Source organism: Callorhinus ursinus, unplaced genomic scaffold (genome assembly GCF_003265705.2).
Source record: "Callorhinus ursinus isolate GAN/ISIS: 27379988/994484 unplaced genomic scaffold, GSC_fseal_2.0 scaffold100, whole genome shotgun sequence".
In the NCBI taxonomy this organism is placed as follows: domain Eukaryota; kingdom Metazoa; phylum Chordata; class Mammalia; order Carnivora; family Otariidae; genus Callorhinus; species Callorhinus ursinus.
In genome coordinates this window covers 910,685-936,819 of record NW_027397162.1, presented here as the reverse complement: position 1 = coordinate 936,819, position 26,135 = coordinate 910,685, and the positions used below count along the sequence as shown (strand labels likewise).

General features: G+C 44.8%; 1 protein-coding gene across 1 annotated transcript; it reads left to right on the top strand.

Annotated features, from left to right (window-relative positions):
* The first annotated feature begins 113 nt into the window (after positions 1 to 113).
* On the top strand, positions 114 to 24,838 carry LOC112806593 (zinc finger protein 587B-like). Its single transcript, XM_025848937.2, has 5 exons — positions 114 to 372; positions 16,688 to 16,773; positions 20,316 to 20,630; positions 21,855 to 21,981; positions 22,826 to 24,838. Exons 3-5 carry the CDS (start codon positions 20,601 to 20,603, stop codon positions 24,091 to 24,093), a joined length of 1,425 nt encoding a protein of 474 aa, XP_025704722.1. The 5' UTR covers positions 114 to 372; positions 16,688 to 16,773; positions 20,316 to 20,600; the 3' UTR covers positions 24,094 to 24,838.
* Positions 24,839 to 26,135: the final 1,297 nt, after the last annotated feature.

The following is a 26,135-nucleotide window of genomic DNA, read 5'->3' as shown; positions in this document are numbered from 1 at the left end:
CTACATTAACCTGTAGGCTCCGCGCCTAACGGCCGCCGCGCTGAACCAATTACGGTTCAGAACAGGGGCCTTCCGTGTGTGACACAGAACGCGGGGCGGGACTTCCGGCGTCCTCCTCCGGGCGGTCATTTTGGCTTCTCCCCTGTGTTCATCCGGGCAGAAGTTCCGGAGCGCAGGGTGTGCGCGAGGAGACTTGCGGGAGAAGGACTCAGAGGAGCCGTTGACCCGGCCCTACAGGGGCGGGTCTGAAGCTAGGCGACGCCGCCCGGGGTGCCCCGCAGCGGGGCGGGTGCAAGAACCGCCTGCCCGCTCCCGGCCCCGCTCCGCCCACAGGCCCGGATGGCGGCAGCCACGCTGAGGGACCCGGCTCAGGTAAATACTGCGTTTTGCGCCCCTCCCCGCCGCCCGGATCCTAAAGCTCCGGGTGCGGGGCGCCTGCTCACGCGCTCACATCCCAGCTCTTCCTGCCTAGGAGAACGAGGCACTGGTAGGTGGGGTCCCATTTCTGACAATGGCCCTGAATACACGACCTCTCCGCCTCCCTGGGCAGTTTCACCGACGCGACTCGGTGTGGGGAGTGTTACAGGCGGAGGAAGCGGCCTGTGCGAAGGCGCGGAGGTGCCCCTGAGCTGGGAGTGTGCGGGGAAGCTGGGGGCTGTTGTGCCTGCGGGGAGCGGCGTGGGAGGCGGAGTCGCGGCTGGAAGAGCAGGCCGAGGCTCTGGCCTCTGCCTTCTCAGGACGCTGGAAGCTGTGGATAATTTTAAACAGAGGAGCGACACGAATGACGTTAGGGTTTTAAAAGCTTTCCAAAGGTGGTGGTTGGAAAAACAGGCTAATGGAGGGTGATGGAGACATTGAGGCATTAGGACGTGGAATCCTCGAGGACACAGGGCTGGTAAGACGAAACACTGAGGCATGAAAGGTAGACCTCCAGTGATCAGTTCGCCTGGCTCACCGGCCAGGCAGAGGTACACGGAGGAGTCTCAGCCCACTGAAACCCTACAGCGTGTTCATCTGTGACCTGCCCCTTAAAACGTGGCTACAAAACCCCAAAACAAAACATGGCGACAGACGCTTACGGAACCCACACAGGTATGTGTAGGGTGTCTTAGTCCCTCACTGGCTCCTGCTGCCACTCATTTTCTCCATTGTAGTGTCCCGGGACTCTGCATGCCAGTCTTCCAGACCTTGGGTCTAGGGACCCTGGGGAAACCCCTAGCCTTCGCCCTGGGTCCGTAGGAGGAATTATACGGAGGTATTTCCATTTTTGGCCCCTGATGTAAACAGGTGTGAGAAGGTTATCTCAATACAGGGATGTAAAAATGTTTGGAGAGGTAAGCTGGGAGCATTAAGGAAACCGTAGATTCCCTTTCCTTCAGGTGGGAGCAGTAAGAAGGGATTCAGGACTGGAATGGCTGCCCGAGAAGTTGGTTATCTGTCCTGGAGGTGGTGGGAACTTTGGATTAGAGGAGGGAGATGATCTTAGCCAGCTCTCCACAGGCTTCACCTGGCTGCACTGTGGAGAACAGATTGTGAGGATAAGGGAAGAGGAAGGTAAAGTAGGGTGGAGTCCACTGTAGTGGGCCAGTTGAGGGTTCATGGGACAGAGTGGTGGCTTAGAAGTGGCTGGATTCTGGATCTATTTTTATTAAGAGTCAGCTAGATTTCCTAATGTGCAGGGGAAGTCACATGATTGGTCTGCTTGTATCACTAAGCTATATTAGAAAATACCACAAACTCGGTGATTTATAAATCACAGAAATTTATTTCTCACGGTTCTGGAAGCGAGAAGTCCGAGATCAGGATGCCTGCATGGTCAGATTCTGTGTGTAGTAAGGGCCTCCTTCCTCATTTCCACCCAAAGGCCCCAGCTCCTAATACCATCAGTTTGTGGGGGGTGGAGTGTCAAAATACGAATTTTGGGGGGACATAAACATTTTTTCTAGAACAGCAAGAAAGCGAAGCACAGGATTCAGAGATGACCCTAAGGTTTTGATCTAAGCAACAGGAAGGATGAAAATTCCAACTGATAAGGGGAAGTTCACCACAGAGTAATTTTAACTGGGGATATCGGAACTTTCTGTTGGCTCTTTTAAGATCAGGAACTTTCTGTTGGCTCTTTTAAGATTGATGCCACTGGGTGAAGGCATCAAGTAGGCAGCTGGACACGCATATCTGGAATTCTGGGGAGGAGTTCAGGATGGAGACATCCAACATATTGTGGCTACTGTATATGTCCGGGTAGGTGAGTTATAGTTGGGAGGGGCAGTCTCTAGGTAATGATGGTAAAACCGTTCCAGACTAGGAAAGGAAAGGTGGTGGCTGAGAACTGGGCCTCTTGCTTGGATATCTGGTTGATGGCATTGAGTTTCACATACTTAATTACGTTAGAGAAGTAAATGTCACAAAGGGAGAAAATGTCAAGGACAGGGTAGACTCAGAACTAATGAAGGGTACCAGTAGAAGAGTGGACATGAGATGGGTACAGAGGCATAGGAGTTGGCACATTAATACTCAGTCCTTGAAGCTAGTATTTACTCCATTCAAAGGACTTCATGGATTTTGTGGCAACCTTGGTGGGTCCTGGGATATTTCATTCAGTATGGAGGATAAGGTTGGGGCAAATCTGTGAGAACCACTAGGACTCAGCTGGGTGGCTAGTGGGGCTGGGCTTTGAATGAGGGTTAAGTCAAAAGAGGAAAGTTCTGACTGCAGAATGCACAGCAAGTGCAGCACAAAAATGGAATGAGGCCATGGGTATCTGAAATCTGCAGGTCATTCTGGGCTGTGAAGGTTGGAGCAAGAAACAGACTTTTTTTTTTTTTTTTTTAATTTATTTGACACAGACACAGCGAGAGAGGGAACACAAGCAGGGGGAGTGGGAGAGGGAGAAGCAGGCTTTCCGATGAGCAGGGAGCCAGCCCGATGTGGGGCTCTATCCCAGGACCCTGGGATCATGACTTGAGCCTAAGGCAGATGCTTAACGACTGAGCCACCCAGGTGCCCCAGCAAGAAACAGACTGACGCAGGAAGCAGGGAAGACTACATAGCAGGCTTCAGAGCTGCCTCTGCCAGGATCATCAGAGGAAGATCAATTGGGTCTTGATTGGATTTACAAGAACCTCTCTGGATACCATGCAGTAGGTAACATGGGGAGACCAAGGGAGATGCCTATGCCTTCCTGCGGGGCAGGAAGTGGCTGTGGCTTCTAAAAAGAAGCAAGGAAGAGCCTCTCTGGGAAACTAAGATATTTAAAGGCAATCCTATATGCTGTAGTTAACACACACAGCATAGGGAATATGCATTCTCAGAAGAGATTTGAGTGATGCCAGAACCTCTAAGCTAGGGAGATTAGTGAAGGTCTTCCCCTGCACAGGCCCAGTTCTTAATGACTGGAAGTGTTGGCTGTTTTTTCAGATGCCCAATTTTGACAAAAGACTGTAGATATACAAAGGAATAAGGAAACGTGGCCCAATCAAAAGAACAAAATAAATTGTCTGGAAACTGGCCCTATAAAAATGTAGGCCTCGGGTGCCTGGGTGACTCAGTTGGTTAAGCAACTGCCTTCGGCTCAGGTCATGATGCTGGAGTCCCAGGATGGAGTCCTGCATCGGGCCCTGCTCAGCAGGGAGTCTGCCTCTCCCTCTGACCTCCTTCCCTCTCATGCTCTCTCTCTACCATTCTCTCTCTCTCAATAAATAAATAAAAATCTTTAAAAAAAAATGTAGGCCTCTGAATTACTTGACAAAATTTTAAAACAACTGTGCTAAAGATGCTCAGTGACTTAAGAGAACACAGACAACGGTATCAGAAAACAATTTATGGACAATGTGAGATTATCAACATATAGAAACTGTAAAAGAGAACCAACCAGAAATTCTAGAGCTGAACAATACAGTTAACTGGAAAATTTACTAGAGGGGTTCAGTAACAGACTTGATCAGGTAGAATAAAGAATCTGTAAACTTGAAGACAGGTCATTTGAAATTGTCAGAGGAGTCACTCTTAAGGGACTTATGAGATACCAGCAGGCTGACCAATATATGCATTATGGCAGGCCCAGAAGGAGAAGAGAGGGACTTTATTTGCCAAACATATCCAACAGAGGACAAGGAGCTAAAATATATAAAGAACATTTATAACTCAATAGTTACAAACAATTAAAAAAAAAAAAAAGGCCAAAAATGTGGACAGTTCCAAAGGAACTTATGGCAAAAAATTACATAAAAAGATGCTGGAAAGAGTCATCAGGAAAATGAAAACTTAAACCCGTAATGACTTAACCACTGTGCACTTTTAAAATCATTAAAATTAAAAACTCTGACCATACCAGGTGTTGTCCAGCATGTAGAGCATTTGGAACTCTCATCCACTGATGGTAGGAACGGAAATTGTACAAGCACTTTGGAAGGCAATTTGGCAGTGTCTTTAAAATTAAACATACAACTTTTATACAACCCAGCCATCCCATTCCTAGGTATTTATCCAACGGAAATAAAAGCATATGTTAATGCAAAGACCTGTGAAAGTGTTTAAAGCAGTTTTATCTTTAATGGTAAAGGGGAAAAACCCGAAGTCCATCAAAAACAGTTGAATGAATAAACAAATTATAGTACCTCCATATAATGGACTACCACTCAGGAATAAATAAGAATTGTCTTAGTTGTAACAAAATACCATAGACTGAGTGGCTTGCAGAACAGAAATTTATTGTTCACAGTTCGGGAAGCTGGGAAGGAAGTCGAGATCAAGGAGCTTACTGCTTTGGTTCCTGGTGAGGACTCTTGGTTTACAGATGGCTTTTTGTGTCTTCACATGATGGAAAGACAGGAAGTACAAGTTCTCTGATGTCCCCCCCCTTTTTAATTGAAGTATAGTTGACATTAATATTAGTTTCAGGTGTACAACATAATGATTTGACTATTACATACATTACAAAAGGGGTGCCTGGGTGGCTCAGTCGGTTAAGAGTCGGCCTTCACCTCAGGTCATGATCTCAAGGTCTTGGGATCGAGCCCCCATCAGGCTCCCTGCTCAGCAGGGAGTCTGCTTGGCTCCCTCTGCCCCTCCCCCTGCTCGTGCTTGCTTTCTCTCTCTCTCTGTCTCAAATAAATAAAATCTTTATACACACACACATTACAAAATGCTCATCATAAGTATACTTTACCATCTATCACTAAACAAAGCTATTACAGTATTATCAGGGATTCTCTGTGCTTTACTTCTCATCCTTGTGACTTGTTTTAGAGCTGGAATTTTGTACCCCTTAATCTCTCTCACCTATTTTGCCCATCTCCCCAGACTCCTCCCCTTTGGCAACCACCAGTTCTCGGTATTTATGAGTCTGCTTCTGTTATTGCTGTTGTTTGATTGTTTTTTAGATTACACACATAACCGAAATCATATGGTATTTGTCTTTCTCTGACTTACTTCACTTTGCATAATACCCTTTAGGTCCATCCAAATTGTCGTGAATGGCAAGATGTCTTCTCTTGTCTTTTTTTTGTTTTTTGTTTTTTTAAATAATCTTCATGCACAATGTGGACTTGAACCCACGACCTGGAGATTGAGTCACATGCTCTACCAACTGAACCAGCCAAGCGCCCCCTGAGTTATTTTTTTTTAAATGGCTGAGTAATATTCCCTTGCATGCATACACACACACACACACACACACACACACACACACACACACACACACCTTTATTCATTTATCTATCAGTGGACACTTAGGTTGGGGCAATGTTTTATCTATTGCAAATAATGCTGTGGTAAACAGGGATGCGTATGTCTTTTTGAATTAGTGTCTTCATTTTCTTCAGGCAGATACCCAGAATTGGAATTACTGAATCATATATATTTGTTTTTAGTTTTCTGAGGATCCTCCATGTGGTTTTCCAGGGTGGTTGCACCACTTTACATCCCCCCTGCCACCCCCAAACACACACAGTGCACAAGGTTGTCTTTCTGATACTAGCCATTTTGACTGGTGTGAGGTGATAAATCATTGTGGATTTGATTTGCATTTCCCTGAAGATTAGTGACATTGAGCATCTTCATATCTGTTGGCCATCTGTATGTTTCTTTGGAAAAATGTGCATTCAGGTCTTCTACCAATTTTTAATTAGATTGTTTGGGAGTTTTTGGTTTTGAGGTGTGTGAGTTCTTATATATTTTGGATGTTAACCCCTTATTGGCTATATCATTAGCAAATATCTTTTCTAATTCAGTAGGTTGCCTCTTTGTTTTGTTGATGTTTGGTTTGCTGTGTGCAAGTTTTTTAGTTTGATGTGGTCCCAGTTGTTCATTTTTGTTATTTCCCTTTTCTGAGGAGATATATCTAGAAAAAATGTTGCTAAGGCTGATGTCAAAGAAATTACTGCATATGTCTTGTTTTAGTTATATGGTTTCAGGACTTACATCTACGTCTTTAATCCATTTTGAGCTTATTTTTGTGTATGGTGTAAGAAAGTGGCCCAGTTTCATTCTTTTGTATGTAGTTGTCCAGTTTTCCCAACACCATTTATTGAAGAGACTGTTTTTCCTCATTGTATATTCTTGCTTCCTTTGTCATAGATTAATTGACCATTTAAGCATGGGTTTATTTCTGGGCTCTATTCTGTTCCATTGAGTTATGTGTGTATTTTTATGCCAGTACCATACTGTTTGGGTTACTATGGCTTTGTAGTATAATTTGAAATCTGGTTGTGATACTTCCAGTGTTGTTGTTCTTTCTCAAGCTTGCTTTGGCTATTTGTGGTCTTTTGTGGTTCCATACAAGTTTTAGGATTCTTTGTTCTACTTCTGTGAAAAATACTATTGATATTTTGATAGGGGTTGCATTGAATCTGTAGATTGCTTTGGGTAGTATGGACATTGTAACAATATTAATTCTTCCATTCCCTGAACATGGTATATGGTATATCTTTCCATTTATTTGTATTGTCCCCAGATTCTTTCATCAGTGCCTGACAGTTTTCAGAATATGAGTCTTTCACCTCCTTGCCTAAATTTATTACTAGGTACTTTATTCCTTTTGATGCAGTCATAAATGGAATTGTTTTCCCAATCATTCATTCATTCATTCATTTATATGATTTTTTTAACCTATTTTCTCTTTCTACTGGGTTGTTATTAGTGTATAGGAACACGACAGATCTCTCTCTCTCTTTTTTAAAGATGTATTCATCTATTTTAAAGAGAGATCATGAGTTGGAAAGGCAGAGGGAGGAGCATGGAGCTTGATGCGGGGCTCTATCTCACAACCCTGAGATCATGACCCAGTGCCACCCAGGCGCCCCCCCTCCTTTTTTTTTTCTATTTTAGATAGAGAGCATGAGGATGAGCTGGAGGGGCAGAGGGAGGGGAAACAACAGATTTCTGTATATTAATTTTGTATCCTGCAACTTTACTGAATTCATTTATTAGTCGGAGGAGTCTTTAGGGTTTTCTATATATAGTACCATGCCATCTATAAATAGCAACAGTTTTACTTTTTTTATTCCAACTTGAATGCCTTTTAGTTCTTTTTCTTGTCTGAATGCTGTGGCTAGGACTTGCAGGACTTTGTTGAATTAAGCTGGTTAGAGCGGGCATCCTTGTCTTGTTCTTGATCTTAGAGGAAAAGCTGAAGCTTTTCACCATTGACTATGATGTTAGCTGTCATTTTTTCCTATATGGCCTTTATTATGTTGAGGTATTTTCCTTCTGAACCCACTTTGTTGAGAGTTTTTATTATGAACGGGTGTTAATGTATGATCTTTTTAATGTATGTTGAATTTAGTTTAAATTAATAATTTGTAGAAGGCTTTTGCATCTGTGTTCATTAGGGATATTGGTCTGTAATTTTCTTTTTTTGTAGTGTCTTCATCTGCTTTTGGTATCAGGTTAATGGCTAACTTTGAGGAATGAATTTGGAAGCATTCCTTTTCTATTTTTTTTGTAGTAGTTTGAGAAGGATAGGTGGTAACACTTCTTTAAATGTTTGGTAGGATTCACCTGTGAAACCACTGGGTCCTGGACTCTGTTTGTTGGGAGTTGTGGGTTGTTTGGGGGCGGGTGGGGGGGGGAGTGGAGGAGGAAGCGGGGAAGAGAGAGAGAGAGAATCTTAGCAGGCTTCACGCCCAGCACAGAGCCCAATGTGGGGCTCAATCTCATGACCTTGAGATCGTGACCTAAGCAAAAATCAAGTGTTGGACGCTTTTTTTTTTAAGATTTTATTTATTTGAGAGAGAATGAGAGAGAGAGAGAGAGAGCACATGAGAGGGGGGAGGGTCAGAGGGAGAAGCCGACTCCCTGCCGAGCAGGGAGCCTGATGCAGGACTTGATCCCAGGACTCCAGGATCATGACCTGAGCCGAAGGCAGTTGTTTAACCAACTGAGCCACCCAGGCGCCCCCACAATCCGTGTTTTAAACTTTGTTTATTATAAGTATTCCTACCCCAGCTTGTGTTTCACTTCCATTTGCATGGAATATGTCTTTCCATTCCTTCACTTTCAGTGTGTATGTGTCATTAGGTCTGAAGTGAGTCTCTTGTAGGCAGCATATAGATGGGCCTTTTGTTTTTTAATCCATTCAGTCACCCTGTGTCTTTTGATTGGAGCACTTAGTCCTTTTACATTTGAAGTCCTTTTACATTTGTTGGGCAAAGTGTTCCTGGTTGTAGGGTTTTTTCCTTTCAGTACTTTGGATATATCATGACCCTCCCTTCTGGCCAGAAATATTTCTGCTGAAAAAATTCTGCCAATAGCCTTATGGAGTCTCCCTTGTGTGTAACTATTAGGTTTTCTTTTCCTGCCTTTAAGATCATCTCTTGACTTAGGTTTTTTCTGTTTTAATTATTACGTGTCTTTGTGTGGACCTGCTTGGGTTCATCTTGTTTGGGGCTCTCTCTGCTTCCTGGGATTGGATGTTAGTTTCATTTTCCCAGGTTAAGAAAATTTTCAGCACCATTCTTTCTCTCTTCTCCTTCTGAGACTCCTGTAATGCAAATGTTGTCTCAGAGGTTCCTTAATTTATTCCAATTTAAAAAAGTACTTTTTTCTCTTTGTTGTCAGACTTGGGTGCTTTCCACTGCCATATATTCCAGATCACTGATCCGTTCTGCTGCATCCTCTGATCTGTTGGTTCCCTCTAGTGTAGTTTTCATTTTAGTTATTCCCTCTAGTGTAGTTTTCATTTTAGTTATTATACTCTTCATTTCTGGTTCTTTTTTATATTCTATATCTCTTTTTTTCCCCTTTTTAAAAAGATCTTATTTATTCGTTTGTCAGAGAGAGAGTGAGTGTGTACAAGCAGGGGAATCAGCAGGCAGAGGGAGAAGCAGGCGCCCCTCTGAGCAAGGAGCCTGATGTGGGACTTGATCCCGGGACCCTGGGATCATGACCTGAGCCAAAGGCAGACGCTTAACTGAGCCACCCAGGCGCCTCTATATTTTGTATCTCTTTATTGAAGTTCTCACTGAACTCATCCACTTTTCTGTCTTTAGGACCATTACTTTGAACTCTTTCTCAGGTAGATTGTTTCATTTCGTTCTTTCTTTCTGAGGTGTTGTCTTGTTTCATTTGAAGCATATTCCTCTCTCCAAGTTTTTTCTGACTGCTTGTTTGTTTGTATGTATTAGGTCAGCTACAGGACCTGGTCATGAAAGTAGTGACCTTTTATGTAGAAGGCATCCTGTGGGTCTCAGTAGTGCCGTCCCCCCAGTCACCAGACCCAGTCGCTGTAGGGTGTGTCCCGTGTGTGCTTTTTGAGCTCTTTTGTAACTGGTCAGGGACTGCTGTGGGCATGCTGGTGGGTGGGGCTGGCGCTTAGCCCATCTGTCTGCAATCACTGGCCATAACTACTGCAAGCACACTAGTGGACGTGGCTGGCTGAGAGACCCAGCTGCTGCTGGGATGCTGCTGGGTGGGGCCGTGTCCTCCTCCCTGGGGCAGGAGTCCCTTTGAAGAGGTGCCTGTCCCAGCTGGGGCTGCCCATGCACTGTGGCAAGACGGGAGCTGCTTTGGAGGGGATGGGTAGCTTAGGTGGGGTGGGTTTGCAAGGGAATGCTAGGGTTGGGGGGAGCAGAACTGGCTCCCACAAGCATCCAGCCAGCTAGGCTGAAGGAGAGTGGTCTCTACCAGCACTTCTTTGCCTTGAGAAGGTTTCTCCACATCCTTGCTCCTCTGGCACATGCTCCAGAATTAGTAAATCTTCACCTGTGACCTAGGTGCTTTTCAGACTGCGGCCTTTTGTGCTAGGTTTCAGACTGAGTGATAGTATGCTGGCCCTTTAAGAACAGAATCTCCGTTTCCTATAGCCTCTGGCTCTCGCATTACCATAGTTAAGCCCTGCTGATTTTCAGACTCTCAGAGTTAAGCTCTGCTCATTTTCAAAGTCAGACTTAATGGGGCTCATCTTCCTGTGCAGGTCCCCAGGCCAGGAGTACCCAGTGTGGGGATTGATCCTCTCACCTGTATGCCTGTGATATCCCTCCCACTTGGGGCTTGCTGTGCTGGGCCTTTGGTTCTGCACCACATCTCTCACCCCTCCTGCCCTACTCGATTCGGCTCTTTGTCTTCAGCTGTGGAGTAAGTGTTCTAGTCTTAAGGCCGTTGTCAGATATATGTAGTTGTTGCCTTGGTTCGTCTGTGGCTGCTGAGCCCTCCTGTTCCTACTCTGCCATCTTCCCCTCTGGTATTTCTTATAAAGGTAGTAATCTCATCATGAGAGTCCCAACCAGATGGCCTTATCTAACATAATTACCTCCCCATGCCCTAACCTTCTAATTCCATTACACTGAGGTTAGGGGTTCAACATACGAATTAGGGGGGCACATATCCCCTACTTAATAGGAATGTAATATGGATATATGCACCAACATGGATGAGTCTCTAAACAGTTATGCTGAGTGGTAGAATTTAGACAAAATGAACACACAGCGTTCCATTTATTTAAGATTCTTGAAAATGCAGAGTAATCCATTATCACAGAAGCAGATCAGTGGTTTCCTGAGAATGGTGGTTGAATGAGTGAGGGATGTGTAGTGGAGAGGATTATGAGAAAATTTTGGATGGCCACGAATGTTTCCTCTCTTGATTGTGGTGATGGTTTCAGTGGTATGTATCTGTGTTAAAACTCGCCACAGTGTACACTTTAAATGTATTCATAGCTTAATACAACCGCAGAGATACAGATAAATAAAAAATACATTTACTTCCAGCAAGGTAAAGAAAGTATCTGAGGAGGATGGTTGAAGCAATAAGGGGGAGCACAGAATCCTGAAGAAGAGGGGAAACAATTTGTTTCTTTTTTCTCTTCCTCTGCCCAATGGTATCAATATGCAGTTAAGGATAAAGCAGAAACCCCCTGGAGTTGTTGGAGTCACTGTCGTATTTAGGAGGGCCTAAGGAGGACCCAGCACCAGATATTCCTAAACTCATATGACCCAGTGTTATTGCTAATGAGAGGGAAAGTTTGTGCTGGATTTTGGGAGTTACAGTAGTTTCTAAGCCAGTGGGATGAGTAGAATAATGTCGCACTTACATGTCCTTGTTAATGGTCAGGTTACACAGCAAAGGAGAGTTAAGGTAGTAGTAGGTAAAGCGCGCTCATCAACTGACCTAGAAGTGAAGAGATGATGCTGGATTACCTGAGCCTGCCCAGTGTAATCATACGGGTTCTTGGATGGGGCAATGAGAGGCAGAAAATGGAAAGTGTCTGAGTGACGCAGGGTGAGGACAACTCAGCTGGCCATTGCTGGCTTTGAGGTGGAAAGGGGCCATGAGCCCGGGTCTGTGGGTGGCCTCTCAAGGAGGCAAAAGAATGAATTCTTTCCTAGAGCCTCCAGAAAGGAAGTTAGCTGTGCTGACACCAGCGAGACCCATTTTGGACCTCCGACTTCCAGAACTGTAATATAATAAGTTTGTATTGTTTAAGCAATAATAAGAAACTAAAAAGGCCAGTTTAACATGTTAAAATCATACCCAGTTGAAATAGTGCATTACCAGATTACTTAGGGTTGCCAGATTTAGAAAATAAAAATACAGGATGCTCACTTAAATGTGAATTTCAGATAAACAATTTTTTACTGTATGTCCCATGCAATATACCTTATAAAATTCTTTGTTATTCATCTGAAACTCATATTAAACTGGGTTTCCTATGCTCTGTCAGGGAACTCTGGGTATACTAGAAAGCACTATGAGCATGTTTTGCAATCCTGGTTATTCTCTATAATAAAGAAGGATAAAAAGAAATGGGCATTTATCGCCTAGCTGACTGCTGGTAGGATAAAATAGGATAAGATCTGAAGTCACACACAATACTGGTATACTGGTAAGTGTCCACTTAGCTTCAGGCTATTAGGAGAAACTTGTGAATGACTTGGGAGACATTCTGGGGCCTTGGTGCATTTATGCAAATGCACTACTTTGAGTCAGAATAACCGAATCTTTTAGGATATACAGTTGGATCAGCTTTAGGAGTACTCACCCATACCCTTCCCTGTCCCTTTCCCTTCCCTACGTACCCACAAATACACAAACACATACATACACACAGAACTATGCACACATGCATACATACAAATGGTTGCACTAGCAGACACACTTGCTACATAGCACATGTGAACATCCATGAGGAATCACATCAACATTTTGTAGGGATACCTGTCTGGAAAAGTATGTGCCTAAAACCTGAGGGACAGACATCACATTGTAAGTTTCATAAGGCTGCGGTAGGGAGAACAATCTTCTACAAAGGGGTAGGAGGACTTGTGGGGAGATGGGGCTATTCTGTAAATTTATGAATTTCTGATTATGCTGTCAAAACATGTAGAACTGTAGAAGAGTGCATTTTTCAGCTATTGTTGTTTTAAATAGGGCTGTCATGAAAGGACTTGGCAGCAAGCCTGTCATGTGGCTATTTGATACAAGTAGGTCCATAATAAGACTTAAACCGATTAGGACCCCTGGGTCCCAAAGCAACTCAGGCAGAGAGATCTGAAGTGTGCTCAGGCAATGTCAAAGTAGTCCTATTGGTTTTTTTTTTTTTTTTTAAGATTTTATTTATTGGACAGAGAGAGACACAGCAAGAGAGGGAACACAAGCAGGGGGAGTGGGAGAGGGAGAAGCAGGCTTCCCGCTGAGCAGGGAGCCCGATGCGGGGCTCCATCCCAGGATCCTGGGATCATGACCTGAGCCGAAGACAGACGCTCAACAACTGAGCCACCCAGGCACCCGTCCTGTTTGGTTTTAAGGAGAATACATTTGTGAAACAGAAGTAACTTTCCCAAATGTATAATCTCTGATCTGACATCCACAATGCTAAAGGCTTTTGGAAATCTTTCCTTTTTTCTTTGTGCACAAACCACACTTCAGGTTTTTTTAGGGACACGGTGTCCTCTCCGTGGCGTGTTGTCATCTGTTTGCAGCTTCCACAGGCGGCATCATTCCTACTTATATTTCTAACCCACACTCTCCATATAGCACAGCCACCAAGCCACAGCTGTCGGGGGAGCAGACTCGGTCACCCCCACTGCACGATCCTGGCTTAAAGAGAGCAGCCACCAGCTAGGGTCTCAGACACATTCCCTGCTCTTGAGAGATAGAAAATCCAGGGCTACATTATTCCTATTGTAAGATTTCACTGTTCCCTTTACTAGAAGGACTCCACATAGTGATTTCCTTGTTAGTCTTACTACTGCCACCACCTTCAACCTTGACTTCATTTAGTTGGACCTATTCCCCATTCCCCTAAACTGTCCTAATAGTTGTAAATATTTCAGTACTCTGAGGTAAGGAGCCCAGTCATTACGATCCACCACTTAAAACTCCCCCCGAACTCCTGTGCACAAACATCCCCTGCTCTAGCAGCCTCTTTCCATCTCTTGATTGCAGTCCTTGACTCAGTATATCCACTAAACTTCTGGCAGGTTCAAGAAATCTAATTATCAATTCATTAAGTTTCCTAGTATTACTCCCTTCTATCTCTTGATGTTCTGCTCCCATAACACAAAGAACAAAGAAGTCATCATTTGAAAACATTTTCTGCTTCCTTACATAAATCCAATTCATTTACCTTATTTTATTTTATTTTAGTCAGAGAGAGAGTGCACACAAGCAGGGGAACAGCAAGCAGAGAGAGAAGCAGTCTTCCTGCTGAGCAGGGAGCCCAGTGCAGGACTCGATCCCAGGACCCTGGGATCATCATCACCTGAGCCAGAGGCAGACGCTCAACTGACGGAGCCACCCAGGGGTCCCAGTCGGTTTAAGTCTTATTATGGACCTACTTGTATAAATAGAACTGATTCCTCCCCTCTGATTTAGGGTCAGTTACTAATGCCAGCTAAGGACCATGCCCCCCATGTCTTAACTTCTCTGGGGACTGGTTCTTTATCAGATCTCATGATGGTAACTTCTCTGTTACTGTGCTTTCTTTTTTCAGTCTCTTTTTAGAGTAACACTATAAACGCTATTATCCTTTTAAAAATACTTTTTTCCTTGGGGCGACTGGGTGGCTCAGTTGTTAAGCGTCTGCCTTTGGCTCAGGTCCTGATGCCGGGGTCCTGGGATCGAGCCCTGCATCGGGCTCCCTGCTCGGCGGGAAGTCTGCTTCTCCCTCTCAATTGAATAAATAAAATTTAAAAAAATACTTTTCCCTTAGTGATCCAGTATATTTCCTATTCTACCATTCTCTCCCTGTTAAGATAAATTTTTGATTTTTGAGGAACATTTTTGTTTCTCTCACAATTGAGAGAAACATAGGAGATACTCCTTTGTAGCTCTCTACTCATTCAAGTTTGGTTTATTAGCCAACTCCTAAATCTAATGCTGACTTCTAAGATTTTGTTTAAAGTTCCTCTGGGAAGCTTTTACCACAATTGACATTTTTTTATTCCTAATTTTAAAACCTCCCAAACCTGTATCTCTATCACAGAGCCCCTGCATGTTCAAAAATTTCTCCTGTGCTTCCTTCCAGTCCTTCCCTGGCCCCAGCCTTCCCAATTTCAGTCGATGCCAACTCCATCTTTCCACTTGCTGAGGCAGGCCAAAAATCTAAATGTCCTACTTCATGCGTGCATTCTTTGAAAACAAAACTGAGGGCGCCTGGGTGGCTCAGTTGGTTAAGCGACTGCCTTCGGCTCAGGTCATGATCCTGGAGTCCCGGGATCAAGTCCCGCATCGGGCTCCCTGCTCGGCGGGGAGTCTGCTTCTCCCTCTGACCCTCTTCCCTCTCGTGCTTTCTATCTCTCATTCTCTCTCTCTCTCAAATAAATAAATAAAATCTTTAAAAAAATAAAATAAAAAAAATAATAAAAACAAAACTGAAGTACAGTTAACACACAGTGGTGTATTAGTACAATGTTACATTAGTTTCAGGTGCCATAGTGATGGAATAGTTCTATTTGGTGATTAATAGGAGTTATGTTCTTGAATTTAAAATTAACTTCTCTTGGGGTATCTGGGTGGTAGAGATGGTTAAGTGTCTGCCTTCAGTTTAGGTCATGATCTCCGGGTCCTGACTGCTCCATGGGGAAGTCAATGCTTCTTCCTCTCACTCTGCCCCTCCCCCCCACTTGTGCACTCACTCAAATGAATAAATTTAAAAATAAAAAATAACTTCTCTCTCTTTCATTAAGGCCTGGGCTTTGATACACAGTTCTATTTTTTTTTATATTTTAGCTTTTTAAAATATGTATACATTCACAGCATAAATAATATAGAAGTCCCATGTTCCCTTCACTCAGCCTCCCAAAATGATGACATCTTAGATAGCTATAGATCTTACTCAGTTTTCACCATTTTTAACTTGCACATGTGTATGTACTGTTACAAAATCTTCCCCATACATAGAGATTCAGATTACCACCAATGCAATCAAGATATAAAACTGGTTTTGTGACTGCAAAAGCTTCCTCATACCAACTTAGCACTCCACCCCCCTCCCTGTCCTCTGAAAAGCACTAATCCATTCTCCATCTCTGTAGGTTTATGAAATTTTTTCCTACTAAACTTGTTTGTTCCTACTATTGTGCTATATAGTGAGTAAAGATACGTGAACATTGATTTGTGAATATAAGCTTCATGATTTTTTTATTTTTAGGAATTTTATTTCATCTTGTTTACTACTCCACTTTTCTCTCCCTCCCCTCTTAATTAGATTCCATTCTTCTGAGTTTTAAAAAATCCAGTATATTAACCACACAGACCGATTTTCCATTTAAAATACAATTTATTCATTTATATTTAATATATGCAGTATATAATTTATTATATATTACAAATATTGTTGAATTGGTACATAATATAAATTATTAAATTGAAACAGTTTGCTTTATGTGAACAAAGAAATTTTCTATAATGATAATGACCTAGTCTACTTCGTCATTAAAGTTAGCCTTTAGCATGCTGTCTAAATTGATAAGGTAGTTTCAACTAACTTAAAACGGAATATTGTCTTTCTTACACAGACTAGAGTTGGGATCCTTGGAGATGCCTCATCCTTCCGAGTTCATATCAGTTTTGTTGAGAAGCAGAAACATTAAGTATTGGGGGAAATGTATATACATTTTCCCTGGGCTGTTGCAGACAGATTGAGAAGCTTAGGAGGCATCAAAAATTTACAGCATCGGGGGTATTGATATAATGTGCTTGAGAGCCTCATGGTCTGGGCTTGACTCCACCTTGTCTTTGTTCTTTACAGACACAAGCAGGGGAGTCCAGTACCTTCTCTGCAGTAACTCTCTTCTTGTGAAGTGAGAGAGGGCCGTATGCACCATCCTGATCCTGGTGAGTATGTATGACTCTGTGAAGCCGAACTCTCGGCTCACCACCAGCTCCCTTCCCTTGTGTCTTCACGTTTCTCAACATTTCCGCCCTTTGTACTTCATTAGCAGTGACAAACGTGTTCCTCCGTTCTGCTTTGGGGGCAAGGGGGCAAGGAAAACTTTTTCCGTATAGTCTTTGGGCTCTAAGTTCCTTCCAGAATATGCAATCATGTAGTATTTAGTAACACTTTATTTTTTTTTTTTTTAAAGATTTTATTTATTTATTTGACAGAGAGAGAGACAGCTAGAGCAGGAACACAAGCAGGGGGAGTGGGAGAGGGAGAAGCAGGCTTCCTGCGGAGCAAGGAGCCCGATGTGGGACTCGATCCCAGGACCCTGAGATCATGACCTGAGCCGAAGGCAGACGCTTAACGACTGAGCCACCCAGGCGCCCTTTAGTAACACTTTAAAAAATATTTCTGGTCTCATAAACTGTGCCAGTTAATCTGCTGGGAATTTTGAATTCAGTGTTGAGTAACAGTTGTAGGATACAAAAGGAGCCATTGTGTAAGCAATTATTCAGAGAGAATTAGATCATGATTTTGGCTTTTTCAGGTTTTCGGAGTTTGACAGTAGAAATCCAATGCCAATTTGAATTTTATTTTATTTTATTTTTTTAATTTATTTGAGAGTGAGAGAGATAGAGAGAGCTCAAGAGGGGGTAGGGTCAGAGGGAGCAGCAGACTCCCTGCTGAGCAGGGAGCCTGATGTGGGACTCGATCCTGGGACTCCGGGATCATTACCTGAGCCGAAGGCAGTCACTTAACCAACTGAGCCACCCAGGCGCCCCCCGATTTGAATTTTAAACTAATACCCAATGTATTTATTTTATGTGAAGGGACAATGCCTGTGGAGTGTGATGAATAATAAATGTCTTCATTGTCTAAATAGCATTTTTAATGCTATGAATGATAGAGAAAAGAGCACATTTCTTGGGTAGGGACCTCTTTCCCTTTACACAAGAGGTTTGTTTGTGTAGTTTGATCTCAGTTCCAACTTTCTGTCTTCTGAGGGAGGGTCAACACTCCTCCTTTCTAAAAAGTGTTTGCTTTTGTCAGATAATGGATGCTCCAAGGCCTGTGCTGCCACTAACATTTTAGACCCATCACCGGCAAATACTACAGGCATAGATTTGGTTCTAGACTACTGCAATAAAGCAAATTAAATGAAGTTTTTTGGTTTTCCCAGTACGTACATAATAATAATGTTAGGTTTTTACACTGTAGTCTTTTAAGTATACAGAAAACATTAGGTCAAAAAAAAAACAACCAACCAATATTCAGACCTTAATTAAGATCCTTTCTTGCACACTAACCCTCATCTGAGCTTCTGGCGAGTCGTAATCTTTTTGTTTGGGGCTCAGGGTGGCTGTGGCAATTTCTTAAAATAAGACAGTGAAGTTTACTAGCAGTTGACTCTTCCTTTCACAAAACCTTCGTCAGTGGTCATTTCAGCATCTTCACCAGGAAGAGATTCCCAAGTGTTTTTTTTTTTTCTTTTAAAGATTTTATTTTTTGACAGAGACACAGCAAGAGACAGAACACAGGCAGGGGGAGTGGGGGAGGGAGAAGCAGGCTTCCTAATCATAGGACCCTGGAATCATGACTTGAGCCACCAAGGCGCCCCCTCATCCATTCAAGTTTTAGCATGAGATTGTGCCTTATAGCTATTCAGTCACATCATCTTTACTTCTAATTCTCTTGCAGTTTCCACCCCACATCTATTGTTATTTCTTCCATGGAAGTCCTCAATCCCTTCTCTGGCCTTACAAAGACTTGAAAGTCAAAAATTATTCCTTCATTCGTGGGCTACAGAATGGATGTTGTGTTAGCCTCTCCATCAGAGCTCTTGGGTGACCATGTACATCGTCACAGTGAGCCTTTGGGTCTCAGTATTCAGTAAACCATAGTATATGTAAACAGATGTGTTGTCATCTGGGCTTTGTTGTTCCATTTATACCTCAGGCAGAGTGGCTTTAGCTCAATTTTAAAGGATCCTAGGATGTCCAGGATGATAAATGAGCACCCCTAACAACACAGTGGGCCTTTCCTCTGAAGCCAGGCTTGACATCTCTAGCTCTGAAAGTGCAAGATGACATCTTCCAGTAGAAGGCTGCTTTGCCTACCTTGCCTACCTTGAAAATTTGTGGTTTTGTGTAGCCACCTTCACGACTGGTCTTAGCTAATATTCCAGACCAGCACAGGAACCGGCCTCTCTGCTGACTTTCAGCTTGTCTTCTGCCGGGTTCCTCACCTCAGCCTTCCTAGAATTGGAGACAGTTAAGGGCCTTGCTCTGGATTAGGTTTTGGCTTAAGGGAACTTGGGGGCCACTTCGATCTTCTCGGCAGACCACTACCACTTTCTCTCTTATCAGCAGTAAGGCTGTTTTGCTTTCTTATCATTTGTGTGTTCACTGGAGTAGCACTTTTAACTTTTTATTTATTTCCTTCAGAGGCTTTTTGTGTTTTTTTCATTCACAACTGGGCTACACTTGATTTAAAGTGAAAGGTGTACAAGGCACTTCCTTTCACTTGTGTTCTAATGTTATTAATAGGCATAATTTCACTATGGTCATGTCTGAGGCAAACAAGGAAACCTGAAGGTGGAGCAGATACCACAGCCTTTATCAGTCCTAGATGGCCCTTTGACTAGGGCTTCATTACCTGGAAATAACCTGCTAAATTGTTCCACAAGAGAGTTAGTTATGAGCTTTAGAGTGTTTTCTAATTTAAGAGCCAAAAAAATTCTTCATGCACTTATTCATGCACACACTTGTGGGGGCTTCTTCCCAGGTGCCTCAATTTTACATGCAGATTACCAAATCATTGTGACAAAATAAGACTAGGTATGTGCTCTGTGGCACCTCAGTTCAGGAGTATGTAGCTCAAACTGTCCTTAATGGATCTATATCTTCATCTGTTCAAACCTCCTAGACAGATAGAACTACCTCTACAGAAGTGAGTACTTGTGTATTCTCAGTCCTTGCAAGGGAGTCCCTTTTACGGTCGGTGCATTCTGCATAAAGCTCTGTAAACCACGGAGGCACAGCTGGTTCCAGTAAATCTCTAATAGGACATGGAATTTGGTTTGGAACTTTACTACCATTTGCACAGTCTGGAGACCGCTCTGCCTTGAGAATTTGGTTTTGAAAGCTTTGAATCACTTTCGTGGCTTCAAGGCTAGTGTAGTCCCCCTCATACTCCAAATACCAGAATCAATGGCTTTCTGATGCTGGACAAAAGCACGGAATGGGCAGTGCACCTTGAGAGAAACAAAACAGTAGGAGATGAGGTCACATCCTTCCCAGTTTCCCCCCCGAGGTCAGACACACTGTTATGAGTAACTCTATGGAATGGTACATCCATTTGGATTTGTAAACCTTTGGGAGTGTGCTAAGCATTAAAAAGTGATCAGTTGCAGGCAACTCCCCAGGAATCAGGGCACAGCCCCCTCACAACGCTTCCCGGTGGCCCAGGAGTTTCTGATATGTGGCACCTTTCACAGAGGCCTGTGGAGCACTAAGAACGTCATTGCCCAGAGGACCGTGCACCGAGTGACACCAGCGTGGACCAATGAAGGTCCAAGAGACGGGCGTTTCCGTGTGTGCCATCACGTCGGGGCAGGACTTCCGGGGTCCTTCTGGCAGTCGTTTTGGCAGCTCTGGGGTCGGTTTCCTGTTTGGAGGTTCCAGAGCACAGGGTCAGGACGAGGTGACGACTGGGGAGTCACGAGAGGAGGCATCCCCGCGGCATTGCACTGCTCCCGGCCCTGCTCTTCCCACAGAGTCCGATGGCGGCCGCACCCAGGGACCCAGCTCAGGTAAATGCCTAAGACCCTCAAGGTCCTCACTCGGGACGCCTGCTTGCATCCCTGCGGCCCAGGCCCCGGTGTCCTGGCTCTGAGGCTGGGGGAAAACCTGGTCTCCACAGTAAGCAGGGAAATGTCTGGACTCACAGGCTGAGGGACAATCGGGAACAGTGGAGATAGGAGCTCATTGAGCCCCACCTCTACTGATGAAGCACTTTTGGAGCCTACATGTAAGGGGGAGGGTGTCCAGGACTGGAATGACATCAAACTAGAAGTTATATGGCTGGAGGTGGTTTATATGGATGGAAGTATGTTTGCAGGTCTAGCAGAAGTCAGCAAAATGAGGTGGTCATGGGGCACGGGTACCAGCATGGCTGCACTGTGAGTAATCAAGGAAATGCCCGTGTTCTTTCCTTCTGATGGCGTGGATCTTGTGTTTACCAGCGCTTTGTAGCTACGGAGATGTAAATCGTGGCCCTGGAAGTAAGAGGAAGTGTTGGGTGGGTTTAAGTTCAGTGTAGTTAAGGTAGACAACAGGAGGAGATAGGGGTGACCAAGAGAGCCTGACATGTTTCAGGAAGTACTCCATATGCAGGCAGCTGGATACAAAAGTCTACAGGTTTGACGTGGGGTTCAGCCTTAGACGCATAGGTGGAACTTTGTGTCACATGTAGGAAGGGAAATTCAGATGATGGTGAGAAGATTATTAAGAGGCCCAGCAGAAGAGGATGGGTACTGAGTCTAGACCTGCTCCTGGCAGCAAGTGGTCTCTCAAACCAGGTAAGGGACAGAGGAGACATAAGTGTACTCGGCCTGGTGTTCTGTTTAAATAGTAATTCCCCATCTCTGGATATAGGGATATTGGATTTTAAATTTTAGTGGGGTTTTTCATGGAGGCTCTAGTGTCCTTGAGGCTGCCCTAACGCAGTGGGGTCTGACTTGCCCAGCACTCATGATACCGTAAAGCTATAAAAAGAGGTGTGTGAGCTGATGTCTCCCAGCCCCTTGGTATTAGGGACTATCTTCGGTTGTGCCTGGTGGGTGCACTGGGGAGGCTGTTGAGGCCTTGCCGCCTGGCCATGAACCTAAGATTCTGTCTGCCCCCCCGTGCCTCTTGTTCAGAGGCTGGGACGTAGTGATTGCTGGCACTGGGGCTGGGTGGCCCGGGAGGAGGGTGAGTGGGTGCCCTAATGGAGGAGGGCTGTTTGTGGTTTCATCTCTCCCCAATCATGGCAGGGTAGTGTGACCTTTGAAGACGTGGTTGTGTACTTTTCCTGGGAAGAGTGGGGTCTCCTTGATGAGACTCAGAGATGCCTGTACCATGATGTGATGCTGGAGAACTTTGCACTTGTGATCTCACTGGGTAAGACCCCCCGCCCCCGGCTAGACTCTGCTCTTTTTCTCACATTTGCATCACAGATACTGCCATCACTAGGAGTGGGCTCAACAACTGCCCTCTTGTCAAGGTACAACTTTGCAAACTGCCCCCCCCCAAGCCCGATGGATTAGCATCAGCCACTCTTGTCCACACCCATGGCACCTGCCCAGGTTTTCTCCCACCTTCTAAGCTCATGTTTCTTCTTACCTGAGGCCAGCAGTTGCATGGAGGCCGAGGGGCTGTTCTGTGGGGTCTACTTAGAGTATTTTCTGGGTTTTGTCATGCATAGAACTGCTCTGGAGCATCACTCACCCTCTACCTGTCTTGTCATTGCCTCACCTGAGTCCCAGTTCATTCAACTGGGCTTTAGAGGAGTCCAGGGCCCTTCTCCCAGGACAGCCCGTGAGAGTGTTGATGGAAGTGCCCACACCTCTTTCTCCCTTTCCCCCCCCCTTGCACTGCTTCCACCTGTTCCTGTTAGTTTACACCTCCTTAGTCTTTGACTAGCGTCACTTGCAACCATCTGTTCCTGGACCTAAACTTCCACACAGCACTCCCAGCCCTCCTGCAGGCCAGGGGCAGAGGAGTGAATTCGAGACGCTGCTTCTCCCTGTGCTGCACACACCCACCCCCCAGTCATCTCGTGAGGCCTCCCTAAGTCTTGTGACTTTAAGATTTCCGGGACTCCAGCCCCTTTTTACCCACCTGACCCCAACACACCCCTTTTTGAAAACCAGTCCAGTGGCCTTATTCAACTGTGCACAATAGACATTTGTGACACCTTCCACCAAAGATAACATATTTCACACCAGCATTTCTGTGCTTTCAGGTTGTTGGTACGGAATGGAGAGTGAGGAGAAGATGGCACTGGGAAAGACTCCAAGTCCAGATTCATCCGTTTGGAAAGCTCAGCCCTGTGAGAAATGTGTCTTGCTTGGGAGAGACATTTTGTATGTGGCTGAGGACCAAGGATCACATCCTGGGCAGAAATCCTACACCTGCGAGGCATGTGGGAAACGACTGTGGTTCAGTGCAGATCTTCACCAGCACCAGAAACACAATGAAGAGAAGCCATTCAGATGGGACATGGAGCTTCTGACAAGCTACAAACTGCATGTGTCAGGGAAGCCTTTCCCCTGTGGGGAAATTGGGAAGGACTTCCTGGCCATATTGAGTCTTCTCCAACATCAGGCCACTCTCAAAGGGGCCAACCCACATAGCAGCTTGGAACTTGAGGAGTCCTTTCAAGGTAGAGAAAGTCCTCACAAGTGCAGCGACTATGGCAAAGCATTCAGCTATGAATATAAACTTTTCCAGCATCAGCACATTCACACCAGAGAAAGTTATCAGGACTGGGATGACTGTGACAAACCTTTTAACCAAAGCTCCACCCTTACTAATTGCCCGAGAGCTTACCCAGGACCAAGGACTTACGAGTGTAATGAATGTGGGAAATCCTTTAGCCAAAGCTACAACCTCATTCAACACCACAGAATTCACACTGGCGCAAGGCCTTACAAATGCAGCGAATGTGGAAAAGCCTTCAGCTTCAAATTCAGACTTGTCCAGCACCTGCAGATTCACACTAGAGTGAGGCCTTATGCGTGTGGCGAATGCGGGAAAGCCTTCAGCTACAGCTCTACTCTCATTAAACATCAGAGAGTTCACACGAGAGAAAAGCCTTACAAGTGTGGGGAGTGTGGGAATTCCTTCAGCCAAAGCTCCAACCTCATTCAACACCAGAAAATTCACAGCGGAGCCAGGCCTTACAAATGCAATGAATGTGCAAAATCCTTCAGCTACAAATGCAAACTTGTTCAGCACCTGCGCATTCACACGGGAGAAAGGCCTTACGAATGCGGTGAATGTGGGAAATCTTTTAGCCACAGGTCCACTCTCAATCAACACCAGAGAATTCACACTGGAGCCAGACCTTATAAGTGCAATGAGTGTGACAAATCCTTTAGCCAGAAGTCCAACCTCATCCAGCACCGCAGAGTCCACACAGGAGAAAAGCCTTACGAGTGTGGGGAGTGTGGGAAATCCTTCAGCCAAAGCTCCCACATCATTCAACACCGAAAACTGCACACCAGATGACCTCATGAATGCAATGGGAAAGCCTTCCTCTATAAGGTCTAACACATTCGTCAGCTAGACTCACTAGGAGGGAACCAGCTCTTAGGATATTAATTAAACATCACACAGGGCATCACACAGGGGTAGAGTCCCCAAAGCCTTCTCTCTCTTGACCATTATGAATGATGGGGGAGGTTACACAGCCCTTCTTCCTCATGAGGGTTCTGACCCCATTTTGATGAAGCTTAGGGGGGGGGTTTCAAAGTACTGTTTACCTTCCCAAGCCTCCTAGAGTGCCCCGAGAAACAGTGTATTTTCTCTGTCTCTCCACATGCTGTGGGGCACTAGGGGGCAGAAAAGTTGTTCCCAAGTACTGCAAAGGAATCATGTGCCTTCATGTGGGCTTATATAACATGACATGGCGGGGGGCCAGGTGACTTGTACAGAAACAGGACTGTAGGAATTAGTACACCTACAGGAACTTGCATCCACTTGCAGTGACTGTGCCTGTGGGTTCAGTTTATAAACACTCCAACGTAAAGTTTCACAGTCCAGAAAATGGCGACATGATGCTGTCACCCAGATCAAAATTACATTGTCTCAGTGATGCAGGGTGATGGACCCTTGGTGCAAAAAAAGTGGGGGGACCCAAGACCTCTATTTGATTTTTTTAATAAAGCTTTATTGAGATTAATGAACAGGCTGTAAAAACTGCACATAAGTATAACCGAACCACAGATGGTAATAAATCTATGTATAAAAGTTATTTTTTGCACTTCATGGGAGGGAAATAATTGCTTTTATTGCTGAAGGCTAAAAATTGCACTCTATGATATGCCATGATTTTTGCTCACCCTACCCTAAAACGGTATTATGGTATTACCTATATGCTGCTGACCACAAATAAAACTCAAACGTGTTAATATAAAATGAGAACCTCGAAGGACCCCTTTTCCCCCATGTAGAGTCATTGTTTAGATTGTCTTGCCCCTATGGATACAAACAAACTTTGTCTAACATTGCTACTAAAGATAGTATATTTTAACACACACTTTATTCGGGACAAGCAAGAAATACTAAAAAGTAAAAAAAACAGACCTATTATCTCCCCCAAAACACACCACCCACCACACCACATTTGTAGATAATTAGGACTGGCTCAGACTGTGCCTCAAACCCCCCCCCCCCACCCTGGCCGCCGCCCTTCCTGGTCTGAGCCAGAGATAACACCATGGGATAACGATCCCAAGTGTGGAACCTGGTTCTTCTTAAATTCAGCCCCTGGGGACGGGTAATCTACACCTTTTCATTTTTAAAGATTTCCACAGCTAAAAAGCAAGAGCAGTAACACAAGCAGCAGCAGCAGGGGGAGTGGGAAGAGGGAGAAGCAGGCTTCCCCCTGAGCAGGGAGGCAGGCAATGCAGGGCTCACAATCCCAACAACCCACCCTGGCATCATGACCCGACCCTGAAAGGCAGACAACAAACTGAGCCACCCAAGGCGCCCACAACACACACCTTTTCAACCTTTTGAATACCTTTTATATAATTTAAACATGAGCCCCCCCCACACACAAGGAAAAGTCAAACATCCGGGACAACACCTTGTTTGCTCCGTCTGCCGGCTCACACAACCATCTTTTTATATTACAGTCAACACCCTGAAAAAGTCACTTTATCACACACAGCCACCCACCCCGCCACAACTGAAAAAATGTAGGAAAAACCAAGTAGGCTCTGGAGAGCTTTTAACAGTCAACGACAACCATCATATTCAAAAACTTGTCAAAATTTAAAGTTCCCCGAAGGATAGACCCTCCCCAAAAGGCACCGCTAAACTAACACCCTTCCTCCTCTGCCTTCGCCCGGCTGAGGCCTACTCACACGTCTCCTGCTTCCTGACAGGCGTTTCACGGGCCAGCTCCACGGTCGGGCTGGGTCCCGGGCAGGGTGCGGGGCCCTGAGGAACCACCTCAACCTGCAGAGGCAGCACCCAGCCTTTTGCCTCCGTGGCTTCCGCGCGAGGCCCTGACTCACGTGAACACGGCTTGCACCGGGTCCCAA

Coding starts and splice junctions, on each gene's coding strand:
- LOC112806593 (XM_025848937.2), top strand. CDS start 20,601: ATGGCGGCCGCACCCAGGGACCCAGCTCAG. Junction 20,631..21,854: donor CACCCAGGGACCCAGCTCAG/GTAAATGCCTAA, acceptor CAATCATGGCAG/GGTAGTGTGACCTTTGAAGA. Junction 21,982..22,825: donor TGCACTTGTGATCTCACTGG/GTAAGACCCCCC, acceptor CTGTGCTTTCAG/GTTGTTGGTACGGAATGGAG.